The sequence below is a fragment of the Aquarana catesbeiana genome, linkage group LG03, assembly GCF_042186555.1.
Source record: "Aquarana catesbeiana isolate 2022-GZ linkage group LG03, ASM4218655v1, whole genome shotgun sequence".
In the NCBI taxonomy this organism is placed as follows: Eukaryota; Metazoa; Chordata; class Amphibia; order Anura; family Ranidae; genus Aquarana; species Aquarana catesbeiana.
In genome coordinates this window covers 664,375,351-664,388,720 of record NC_133326.1, presented here as the reverse complement: position 1 = coordinate 664,388,720, position 13,370 = coordinate 664,375,351, and the positions used below count along the sequence as shown (strand labels likewise).

Sequence of the window (13,370 nt, the reverse complement as noted above, 5' to 3'; positions counted from 1 at the left end):
TCTTTCTCTCCTCTCCCGTCTGTGCAAGAAAGTGGGAGGGGGGGAGTTGTCAGTGCTGGGTCTGGGCAGTGTGAGAGAGAGCGTAATAGACACTTTCTACTCATAACTGCAGCCAGCAACCCTGGAGCGACATTCCTACAGTGATGGAACTCCAGGGCCCGGTCGCAAGTGCGACCCTTCCGACCCTGGTAGGCACTGTTTGCCACTCTGACTGACAAGCTACACACTGACCTCTAAAAAAAAGTTTTTGTTTTTTTTTCATTTTATTTTCATCCTGATCAATAAAAATGAAGATAATTCATAAAACATATAAAAGGATATGACCTTACCATATTCCTTCACTTCAAAATTTGTACTGAAGTTATGTATAAGGGTGTCTTCAAACTTTGCAGCCACGGTCCAAACTCCGAAACTGAAAAGCATAAGGGAAAAGACTGTATGTCAGTTCTCGGCAACTTACACATTACTACCTGATCAACTTTTCCAGGAAGACAGAGTATGAGGGGCATTGGTATATAAATATTCACAATGTTTAGGATTCCATATATTTAGATTTATATTACTTATTGACACTAAGGAACTATGACAACTCAAGCCAAAATGTGCAATTTTTCGCATGTACATGAAACACACAAAAAACGCTTGCCATACTTATGATGCCATTCCTTGTTAAAGGAAGCGTGATCTCATGCGTGCATGCAGTGCTTACTCCCAGAGGGGCCTCTGGAAATAACTCAGGTCTTCCTTGTCTTTTCAAAAGCAGCCAGCCCAGGTACCATCTCCACACAACAAAACTCAGGCTCTGTCTATGGCTGTCTTTGTCTTTTTGAAGATTCATTGCAGTACTTGAACACAGGCATCTAAAGGGATGAGGGTGCAAGATACTCTAAAGCACATGCAGACATTAGAGGTCAGATTCTCAAGCAAAGTCCTTCAGTAGGGGTCTTAAGTAATGCTGGAGGGAGAGGGGGCAGCCACCTCTGGCATCTAACCCTCAAAGCACAGGCTCGCCTGAAGCTCTAGGCAAAAGGTCCTACTCACAATGTCCAGTCACAGCTCTCCAACCAGCTTCTGTACAACACTCTTCAGTTAAAGGGGTCCTTCTGCAGCCCATCTTCCTAAGGTAGTGTCCTCCAGCAAGTTTCTTTCAGACTAGGTTCCTCCAGGTCCTCAGCCAAGCATAAGCTGGGGCCTGATAACAACAGCCCTTCAATACCTTAGGCTGCCTCCCATGGGCAGAAGCCCCAGGAGCTCTGAGCAGACCCTCCAAAACATTTATTTTCTTGCCAGCCTCCCAGGGATTCACTGAGGTCAGATATATATTCATTACCCAGTGGATGACCCTCCTACTTTATTTCTGAAAACTTCTTCCAGAGGCAGGCAGGAGCGATCAACCACCAGGCTTAGGGAGACCTGACCAGATCTATAGACTAAATTGCTGCTCAGCTGAGTATAACGGAGACAAAATGTATCCAGCCAATGGCAGGGAGCTACATTCAAAAATGTAGAGCGAGAGTACTAAAAGCATGAAAGGTAATCTCAAAAAGGTACATGAGCTTATCCAAAGGTTTACTTACTGTGGAAGATCTACAGTTAGGATCAGCCCTTAAAACCTTTAGATCCTTTCAAATAGAATATGATGTCCCAACCCTAGATCACTTCAAATTTATACAAATTTTACGCAGTAACCCAAACACTGCACTCTCTTTACCTTGGCGTATAGCCCAAGGTTTGGCAAAATGTAATTATTTTGTCTGTGAATGCTCACATTTATCCAGTCACATTCAACTGGACTTATTCTGTTATGCTGAAGATGTTTCACAGTTTATCCAAGTAGTGGGGGCACCTGATCCCTTTTTGCTGTCTCCGGACATCAGGCTCCGACATAGACAGCAATAAAAAAATTTGATGAACGTTTCAATTTGTTTTTTTGATAATACTAATTTTGCTACATTATGGTGAGATATGAAAATATGGAAGAATATTCAGACATATCAGAACTTTAAAGGTGCCAAACATAACAACGTATGTATGAAGAATAACTGTGCCAACCCTAAACCTATACCTTGTGTCTAAACAATTCTATCATACAATTCATGTAAATATACAAAATTGGGTGAATACATAAAAAATATATAAGAAAATATATAAAGAATAAAAAATATTTATATTGAAAAAAATACCTGTGAAAAATGATCAGTGAAAACAATATATCAAGTCCCAGTGCTGCTCCTTTAAGTATATACCATAATCCCTTGTGCTCAAAAACTTCATGCTTTTATGCACCACCAATTCATGATTCACCACCACCTTCCAAAGTTTGCACTCACCAGAAAGCAATAATAAAACCGCCTTAATATTATGCCAGGATTTGTTTTCCTTCGATAGAGTATAACACAGGTTTGCCAGCAATTATCACAGTGTTCCATCCATGCTAAAACAATCTCAAAATCTCATGGAAAACAAATAGCCATCATTGCGCAACATTCTAAGCTTTATTTTCTATCGTAAAAAATTGATAGACAAATGCACTCACATGTTCTTGAGCCTATAAGACAGGCACAAGTCTATCCAGCGATCTGAGTAAAGCCTTTTGCTCGCCGTCCCGTCTCTAGGAACCGGCGTGCAGTGCAACTTTGAAAAAGGTTCCTGCAATACTTTTTTCATTGTGAATTGCATAGACTTCTGTTGTATGAAGTCACAAGCCACAATGAAATTGGCAGTGCACGCTAAAAGAGCCATTACAGTAGAATTTTTTTCTGTCTCTGAGATCAATAACTGCCTGTGTAGTCCTAACCTTATTGGATCAAAAGTAGCAATACAGAAACCATAATAGTAAGAATACAAAACAATCAGTGACATCGCAACAATGAATCAATTTCCTGGTGTTGAAATGGACAAAGTAACTGCTGAGTTTTATGTTATGGTCATCACATTATATAACTTGAACCATCCAGGATAAAAGCTGGGCGTAGGCAGGTTTATAAAACTAGGAGACAGTTCTCCATCAATGAACTCAACATGGGCAATTAACATTATACAGTCACACAAAGAACATCACACAAAGCAAAGTGAAAAAAAAAAAGACTGTCCACACATGATACATTTATATTAGTCTTTTACAACACCATGTGGTCTGTTTTTTTTTTTATCTATTATATCTACTAGTTCTTAGGGAACCCATAGTAAAATCAATTCATCAGGGGGCAGTGGAAATAATGCTCCTTTCATTAACCTCCCTGGCGGTATGATTATTTCAGATTTTTGATGCTCAAAGCGGTACAATTGTTTTGCATGGAAATGTGGCATTTTAGATTGTAGGCCTGTAATTCTTAGGAATAACTCACTTAAATCTGTCCAAACAAGAGTCTAGTAGACATCCCGGGTATGATAAAGTTTGAAACACAAAATCATAAATTATAATATAATAAATAACTATAAATAATTATAACAAATAATAATATAACAAATAATAATATAATAATGATAAAGATGATCTGTCCAAACAAGAGTCTAGTAGACATCCTGGGTATGATAAAGTTTAAAACACAAAATCATAAATTATAATATAATAAATAACTATAAATAATTATAACAAATAATAATATAATAATGATAAAGATTATTCAATAATGTAATCAAATCAAAAACACTGAAATTTGCTCAGTTGCAGAATTGTCGCTGTCAATACTTTCAGTGTTTGATGACGGATTTCCCCACAAATCACTATCGCTCAATTCTGCAAGTGATTCTAATTTATTATCGCTGTTTTCTAGCTGGTCTAAAACCCCTTTTGATGTAAAGGGACGGTTTTGGTTGCTATGGACAATCTCAAGTTTCCAGGCAGAAAGAACAGTATTTTAAATATAAAACTGCATGCAGGGCACTGGACAAACCATTAGAGACAAAAGGGATGTGAAATAATGTGATACAGTAAAGTAATCTGTAAGATTACAGTGTACTGTATGTATTGTGTATTTCACTTTTTGAATTTGGCGCCGTTCTCCGTCCCCGTGCGTTGCAACGCTCGCAGGGAACGGAGCCCGGCTCTGTGATAAATCGAGCGGAGGACATGGCTCGCACACACAGCGGGGGGACATCGCAGGATTCTGGGGACAAGGTAAGTAACATGTACCAGGATACGACGATGCAATCCCGAGTCTGGCTCGGGGTTACCGCTTTTGGTACTGAAAATCCACCCCAAGTAACACTCGGGAATGCCGCCAGGGAGGTTAATGGTCAGTGGGAAGAATGTTCCTTACAATGGTGGTGAAGAAATTTACGCCAAGTGACCTTGCACAGGGGCTATCGATCGCTTTCCACAGAATCCGGTTTATTTGTACACGTGTGGGAGTACTGTCCATGGCTAGGCCAAATGCCAGCTCTTCGCAATATATTTTAACATGACTGGCAGACACCCAGAATGATTTACAGTGTAAGTATATGTCAGAAAGTAAGATCTGTGAAAGATCTGTGAAAATTGGGAATAAATTAAGCACACACTAGAAGGTGCTACAAGCACTTTAAAGGGAAAGAACATTGGGGGTCATTTACAAAAGGCAAATCCACTTTGCATGACATGTGCCCTGCCTAAAGTGGAGCAAGAAGAAAAATATTCCACTACAGACACTGGAATCGCCAGGTGACCACCGGCACTGGGAGCTGCGTTGAGGGATTGCTTGTATAGTGGATGGATTTGTTTTTGTGCTGTTTCTCTATAGGGAGTTTGTTTAGACAGTAGTTACCTAAGAGAACATGTAGAGGGAGCTACTGTGAACAAGCGATGGGATAGTTCTAAGTGGAATGGGAGGCTTAGATCCATCCCTGTTTGGACTGCAGATTAGCCCTTCTAGATAGCTGTGTATATATTTAGGACTGGATGAACAGAAATACATATTCTTTGGCAGGTAAAAGAGCTCCCTTATATTTCTGTATTTATCGGTTCTCAAGGAGTTCAGCTTTAACTTAGCACACTTAAGGTGGCCCATTCATTTGTAAATGTAGTTGCCCATGTGTAATATTAAACTGTTTGTTTTATTCTCCATTGCCTTTAGGAGTTTTTTGATGGACACAAAGTTCTCACTTTGCAAGTTCAGTTAGTCTGTAACTGGAGGAAATGATTCCTTTTGTGGTAGTTTGCCGGATGGTATCTCTCTTTACAATCACATTATCTGGAGTCTGAGAAGGGAGAAGAAGGGAGAAGAAAATCAATATTATACAGAGAAATCCACAAAGACTGTATGAATATATTTGGTTCTCATCATCAGACATGTCATAAGGATGAGCTGTAGAAACCAATGAAGAGAATGTCTAAATTATTCATTGGATTCCAGAGCATTAAAATCTAGTTATTGGTTTACACATGAACTATTAACCTCTTGCCGCCAACATGACACATATGTGCAGCAGTAGCAAAGAGGGTGAGCTTTAATGCCCACACGCCGCACATACTGTATGTGTCAATGGATGGCAGAGCTTTCTGTACTGAGAACACACTCACTGCATGCTTCCAGGACAGAGACAGCTGTCAAAGACAGCTCCCATTGTGTACTAATGATTGGGTGCTGGCAGGACTGGCTCCCGATCATGTGACCACTGTGACATTAAACAGCAATGGCCTTGTGATTGGGTGATCCTTTATGCCTCCCGGTTGTACTAACCCAATTAAAGGGATAAGGGAGAGAAAAGAGGTGATCCCTGGTGCTGTACATCCATATGATCCTATGGTAGTAATCAGAGTAACAACCTCAGCCTGGACTCCAACCACGCCATTCCCCCAACACGTTTCGCCCCATCCCCCAGAGCTTAGTCATGGGGATTGAAGGGACACTGGGGCTGAGTGGAAAGGGGTTATACAGGCCCATTATAACTGCCTGTGAACAAATCTTCCTTATGGTTTATTTACATTTTTTTATAATTTTTTAAAATGTATTTATTTTAAGAAAAAAAAAAAGAGTTGAAAATCCCACATACATTACACATTACATGGCTGCAATCCAATACAGGTCTTTACACAGCACATCACAGCATCCTGACAGGAGGATCGCAGGGTCAACCAAGGATCAACTTGGGCATGTACCCACTGACCACAAGCTGTAGCATCGTAATCAGCCAGTTTGCAGGTCCTGACTAGGGATGGGCCAAACACCCCCCTGTTCGGTTCGCATCCAGAACTTGCGAACAGGCAAAAAATTTGTTCGAACACGCGAACATCGTTAAAGTCTATGGGACAGGAACATGAAAAATCAAAAGTGGTAATTTTAAAGGTTAATATGCAAGTTATTGTCATAAAAAGTGTTTGGGGATCCGGGTCCTGCCTCAGGGGACATGTATCAATGCAAAAAAAGTTTTAAAAACGGCTGTTTTTTCAAAAGCAGTTATTTTAATAATGCTTAAAGTGAAACAATAAAAATGAAATATTCCTTTAAATTTCGTACCTGGGGGGTGTCTATAGTATACCTATAAAGTAGCACATGTTTCCCGCGTTTATAACAGTCCGAGAGCAAAATGACATTTCTAAAGGAAAAAAAGTCATTTAAAAGTGCTAGCTCTAGTGCCGGCTATTAATGAATTGTCAGTCCCAACAATACACATAAAAGTCATTGAAAGTCATTGAAAAATAAAAAAGTAAAAAATGCGTGGGGGTCCCCCAAAATTCCATTACCAGGCCCTTCAGGTCTGGTATGGATATTAAGGGAAACTCCGCGCCATTTTTTAAAATATTTTTTTAAATAAAAAAAAAAAAAATGGCATGGGGTTCTCTTAAAAATCCACACCAGACCCTTATACGAGCACGCAACCTGGCAGGCCACAGGAAAAGAGAGGGAGCGAGAGAGCGCCCCCCCCCCTCCTGAACTGTACCAGGCCACATGCCCTCAACATGGGGAGGATGTCCCCATGTTGATGGGGACAAGGGCCTCATCCCCACAACTCTTGCCCGGTGGTTTTGGGGGTCTGCGGGCGGCTTATCGGAGTCTTGAAGCCCCCTTTAAAAAAGAGGACACCCAGATCCCGCCCCCCTATGTGATTTGGTAAGTGGTACATTGTATCTCTACCATTTTACAAAAAGAAAGTATCAAAATGTTAAAAAACCACAGGAGACGCTTGGGACAAGTCCTTTATTAAAAATAAAAAAATAAAAAACTTTTTTTGCATTGATACATGTCCCCTGCGGCAAGACTCAGGTCCCCAAACACTTTTTATGACAATAACTTGCATATTAACCTTTAAAATTAGCACTTTAGATTTCTCCCATAGAATTTTTAAGGATGTTCCGCGGCTTTTCGAATTTGCCGCAAACACCCCAAATTGTTTGCTGTTTGGCGAACGGGCGAACAGCCAATGTTCGAGTAGAACTTATGTTCGACTCGAACAGATAGCCCATCCCTAGTCCTGACGACCAACACTAATTATCAATAAACGACAACATTTGTATATACTTTATGGTGCCAAGAGCGCTGTATGGGCATCAATTTTTAAAATTGTAGCAAATGAGAATATTGTAATTTATTTATTGATGAACACATAGTATTTTTCTTTGTGTATACCAATTTGTTTAGAATAAGCTTTTTTATTTTGATTCATGCGTTAGGTCTCGCGCCTTTTTTTTTCTTTCATACATAACTTTTTGGACTTCCCCTAGCCAGTTTAGGCAGAGGGGCACGCATGGTCATTTTATATTTTATCTTATCATCAGAAAATACTACCATCCTTTACTAAGGTCCCCCCACACTAGCGCAGGAGAATATCTTTTCTGTTGACCTACACATTACATACCGGTAGTTGGTAAGGCTGAATAAACCCATAGGTCCATCCAGCTCAATCTATATTTGCATGTGTGTGTGCGCACACATGTCACTATGGATTCACACATGTCACCCTGTCTGCCTTTAGGTGATCCCTGAAAACTCACTTATTCAGGGAAGCCTATCCCACCTCCACCTAAGATCTGTACCAGAGTCACCTCCATCAGATCCTACCCACAGCGATTAGATTTTGTACCACCTTCCACCTCCCTTTAGATTGTAAGCTCTATGAGCAGGGCCCACCTATTCCTACTGTTTAGAACTGTATTGTGATTGTATTGCCCCCCCCCTCTACATTGTAAAGCGCTGCGCAAGCTGTTGGCGCTGTATAAATCCTGTATAATAATATAATAATAATAACTCTCATATCCCTGTATATTTTGGTCACAGAAAAACTAAGGTCTCAGGTCTAATAGACCCCAGATTTCTCCATAAAGAGACGCTTATCACAAGGGATGTTGTTCAATAAAGCTGATTAAAAAAAAAAAAAATGAAATAGACAGTGTAAAAAAAAAAAAAAAAAAGAATAAAAAGAAGCTAAAAGACAAAAAAATGAAAGCACCTCCATCCTGTTTTTTTGTACAATTCTCCTTTAAGGGGGAGTGGCCAGGGGTGTGTCCTATGCCTGCATACTTTTGCTGATAGGTGTCCCTCATTCACATCTCAAAAAGTTGGGAGGTATGTAAATTGGCGTACCTGTACCCCCTCGTTAAGAGGCGGGGATAGCAGGCATGCGCCCGCCGCGTACAGTGGGACTGTCTCCCGGCGATCGTGTCACAGAGCCGCAGAACGGAGAAGTGCCTATGTAAACAAAGCATTTCCCCATTCTGCCTTGTGACATGACAGAGATCACTGCTCCCTGTCATCGGGAGCAGTGATCGCTGTCATGTGACTTAAAGCCCATCCCCCACAGTTAGAATCACTCTCTAGGACACACTTAACCCCTTCATCACCCCCTAGTGGTTAACCCCTTCACTGCCAGGGTCATTTACACAGTAATCAGTGCATTTTTATAGCGCTGATCACTGTCTAAATGACAATGGTCCCAAAATAGTGTCAAAAGTGTCCAATGTGTCCGCCATAATGTCGCAGTCCCGATAAAAATCGCAGATCGCCGCAATTACTAATAAAAAATAAAAAAATTATAATAAAAATGCCATAAAACTATCCCCTATTTTGTAGACACTATAACTTTTGCGCAAACCAATCAATATGCGATTATTGAGATTTTTTTTACCAAAAATATGTAGAATACATATCAGCCTAAACTGAGGAAAAAATTAGTTTTTTTATATATTTTTGGGGGATATTTATTATAGCAAAAAGTAAAAAGTATTGCATTTTTTTCACAATTGTCGCTATTTTTGTTTATAGAGCAAAAAATAAAAACAGCAGAGGTGATCAAATATCACCAAAAGAAAGCTCTATTTGTGGGGAATAAAAGGATGTCAATTTTGTTTGGGTGCAACATCGCACGACCGCGCAATTGTCAGTTAAAACGACGCGGTGCCGAATCGCAAAAAGTGCTTTGGTCAGGAAGGGGGTAAAATCTTCCGGGGCTGAAGCAGTTAAAGCGTAACATGTTAGGCATCTATTTACTCAGCGTAACATCATCTTTTATATCTTAATAAACAATAGGGTATTATATTGTGTTTGTGAGCACAAAAATGAATCAAAGTGTATTTTTTCCAAAACAAAAATTAAAAACAGCTGCCCAAATACCATGTGTTAATAAAAAATTGCAACAACCATCATTTTTTTTCCCCCGGGCCATGGCAGCTTCCATATTTCCATCCTCAACCACTTTGTAAGGTGTATTTCATTTTATGTTTAAGGCTGCTTTCACACTGAGTCGCTTTGCAGGCGCTAAAGTGCTAAAAACAGTGCCTGCAAAGCGCCCTGAAAGAGCCGCTCAATGCACTCCAATGTGAAAGCCCCGAGGGCTTTCACACTGGAGCGGTGCGGTTGCAGGGTGGTCAAAAAAGTCCTGCAAGTCGCATCTTTGGAGCGCTGTAGGAGCGGTGTATTTACCGCTCCTAAAGTGCCCCTTCCCATTGAAAACAATGGGGCAGCGATGAAAACCCGCCAGCAAAGCGCCGCTGCAGAGGTGCTTTGCGGGCGGTTTTAACCCTTATTCGGCTGCTAGCAGGGGTTAAAACCACCCCGCTAGTGCCCGAATAGTATCGCTAAAACGACGGTAAAGCGGCGCTAAATATAGCACCGCTTTACCGCCAGCGCCCGCAACGCCTCAGTGTGAAAGTACCCTTAGTGGCTGCCCAGCTTGAGGCACCTTGTACAAAGTAAAGGAATATTAAAATAAGACTTAAAGAAATGTATATATTATACAATGATTACATGCCAGGGAATACATTTTTAATAAGATAATATAATAATTACAGGCTTGAATATGGACAAAGAGAAAAGGACCTACCAGGACTTCTATGACTATCGGCGTGTTTAGAGGCTTCAGGTCTGGGGTCATGCTGTAGATTCGGTAGAGAACTGAATACAAAGAGAAAAGTACATGTAATAGGTACCACATTTGAATACTATATGATGTAGATTAGAAAATAATAGTCATACTAATAATAACAGTTATACCTAAGTAGCTTAAAGTGTATCTAAAGAACAAAAATGTAATATATTACAACTCACCAATCCTTAGATGTGGTGGCTGCGTTATTTTCTTTTTTCAGTTTTTAAAAGAAAAAACTTTCAATGTGGTGATCCTGACAGTGACATGCTTCTCGCCCTAGGGTGACAATACTCACTCACTGTACTCTATGAATGTCCCCCTAGGACAGAAAGTGTGGTAGGACTACAGAACTCCTTCCCGTCTCCTCATCTGCTTAACATGGGGGGGGGGGGTACAAAAAGGTAAACTGGCAGAGATGATAAGATTGTTACATATTTTAGTGCAACATTGTCAACCCAGTACAGGAAGTTAAGAGCTCGCTGGATTTCTGGCAGAATCAACTGGTATTTTTTTGCAGTTATCAAATAGATATACTGTAACAAAGGCACTTTCAATGGTATATTTAAGAGACCAAAAGGGAATAATTATAAAAACAGTTCATTGTTAGGGTTTACATAGACTTTAAGTAGGGTGGTGCAATTCCATGTAACTCGCAAATGAACAAATGAACAGGGGGGCACCTGTGTGTCAGTCTTTCCTTACTTGTCCTAATGTGGGGATTGCATTACGCTACTTAAAGTTAACAGGTATGACTGTGTGATTAAAGAATATCACGGGGTTTGATTTACTAAAGGCAAGCAGGCTGTTTACTTTGCAAGGTAAGTTGCACTTTGCAAGATAATTAGCTCCAGAGCTTAGTAAACAAGGTGAAGCTTCACTTTGTAGAGAAAACCCAATCACATGCAAGAAAGATTAAAAAAAAATTTGCGTGCACATGATTGAATGAAAGAAGTCAGCAGAGCTTCCCCTCATTTACTAAGCTTTGGAGCAAATTCCCTTGCAAAGTGCAATTTCATTAGCAAAGTGCACAGTCTATTTGTCTTTAGTAAATCAACTCCATTGCATTTATTGGCAGATTTTTTTTGTTTAACTTAAATTGGCAAACTAGCATAGATAATGGGTTCAGATTGCATCAGAGTTACACATTACTTGGGGTTGTTCTGTAACTCAAATTTCCACATAAGTACTAAACTTTAGACACTTGCCTAATAATGTGATATTTGCAAAAGTTATCTATGAGGACATAAAATCGATAAATAAGTTTCCAAAAGCATGAAATTTTTAAAAAGCTTAGATGGCTTGGCAAATGATTATTAAAAGGCCAGGGCTGCTCTTTGCACCGCAATTAGAGGTGCGAAGAGCTACCGTGGTCCCCAGAGCAAATGGCCTTTCCAGGTCCCTATAGCCCCTCTGCATTCTTTTAGCACGGAAGTTGGAACTTAAGCCAATGCCTATAAGGTTTGGAAAGAGTAAGAAAGAACTATATTGTATGAAAAAACGGAGGGACTAATGCGCAAACCACAGGGAAAGAAAAAGCTAACTGGGCAGCTGCCAACATATAAGTGTTCTCACACCAAAGAAATAATGATAAACAATGATGACATTCGTATCCCTTTATCAAAGAACTGTATTGCTGTCTATGTTCCCGTTTGGATTATCTTTCCCCTACTTTCTCTGTGGTAGCCAGGACAGTAACTGCGAACTAAGATACAGTATCTCACAAAAGTGAGCACACCTCTCACATGTTTGTAAATATTTTATTATATCTTATCATCTGACAACACTGAAAAAATGAGTAGTGAGTGTACAGCTTGTATAACAGTGTAAATTTGCTGTCCCCTCAAAATAACTCACACAGAGCCATTAATGTCTAAACCGCTGGCAACAAAAGTGAGTACACCCCTAAGTGAAAATGTCCAAATTGGGCCCAATTAGCCATTTTCCCTCCCCGGTGTCATGTGACTGGTTAGTGTTACAAGGTCTCAGTTGTGAATGGGGAGCAGGTGTGTTAAATTTGGTGTTGTCGCTCTCACTCTCTCATACTGGTAACTGGAAGTTCACCATGGCACCTCATGGCAAAAAACTCTCTGAGGATCTGAAAAAAAGAATTGTCGCTCTACATAAAGATGGCCTAGGCTATAAGAAGATTGCCAAGACCCTGAAACTGAGCTGCAGCACGGTGGCCAAGGCCATACAGCGGTTTAACAGGACAGGTTCCACTCAGAACAGGCCTCATCATGGTTGACCAAAGAAGTTGAGTGCACTTGCTCAGCGCTATATCCAGGGGTTGTCTTTGGAAAATAGACATATGAGTACTGCCAGCATTGCTGCAGAGGTTGGAGGTGTGGGGGGTCAGCCTGTCAGTGCTCCGACCATACGCCGCACACTGCATCAAATTGGTCTGTATGGCTGTTGTCCCAGAAAGAAGCCTCTTCTGAAGATGATGCACAAGAAAGCCCGCAAACAGTTTGCAGAAGGCAAGCAGACTTAGGACATGGATTACTGGAACCATGTCCTGTGGTCTGATGAGACCAAGATAAACTTATTTGGTTCAGATGGTGTCAAGCGTGTGCGGCGGCAACCAGGTGAGGAGTACAAAGACAAGTGTGTCTACATTCAAGCATGGTGGTGGGAGTGTCATGGCCTGGGGCTGCATGAGTGCTGCCGTCACTGGGGAGCTACAGTTCATTGAGGGTACCATGAATGCTAACATGTACTGTGACATACTGAAGCAGAGCATGATGCCCTCCCTTCAGAGACTGGGCGGCAGGGCAGTATTCCAACATGATAATGACCCCAAACACACCTCCAAGACGACCACTGCCTTGCTAAAGAAGCTGAAGGTAAAAAGATGGGCTGTCCAAGCATGTCTCCAGACCTAAACCCTATTGAGCATCTTTGGGGCATCCTCAAAAGGAAGGTAGAGGAGCGCAAGGTTTCTAACATCCACCAGCTCTGTGATGTCAAGAGGAAGAGGACTCCAGTGGCAACCTGTGAAGCTCTGGTGAACTCCATGCCCAAGAGGGTTTAGGCAGTGCTGGAAAATAATAGTGGCCACACAAAATATTGACACTTTGGGTCCAATTTGG

At 40.9% G+C, this 13,370-nt stretch overlaps 1 protein-coding gene across 1 annotated transcript in view; it reads right to left on the bottom strand.

The window, feature by feature from the left end:
- The window catches only part of LOC141133434 (venom factor-like), a 164,019-nt gene that overhangs the window by 131,773 nt on the left and 18,876 nt on the right, over positions 1–13,370 (bottom strand). Inside the window, exons 4-6 of the mRNA XM_073622821.1 lie at positions 10,237–10,307; positions 5,084–5,178; positions 330–412 (exon numbers count right to left, since the gene is read on the bottom strand). Coding sequence (XP_073478922.1) covers positions 330–412; positions 5,084–5,178; positions 10,237–10,307 — 249 coding nt within the window. The remainder of the gene's footprint in view (positions 1–329; positions 413–5,083; positions 5,179–10,236; positions 10,308–13,370) is intronic.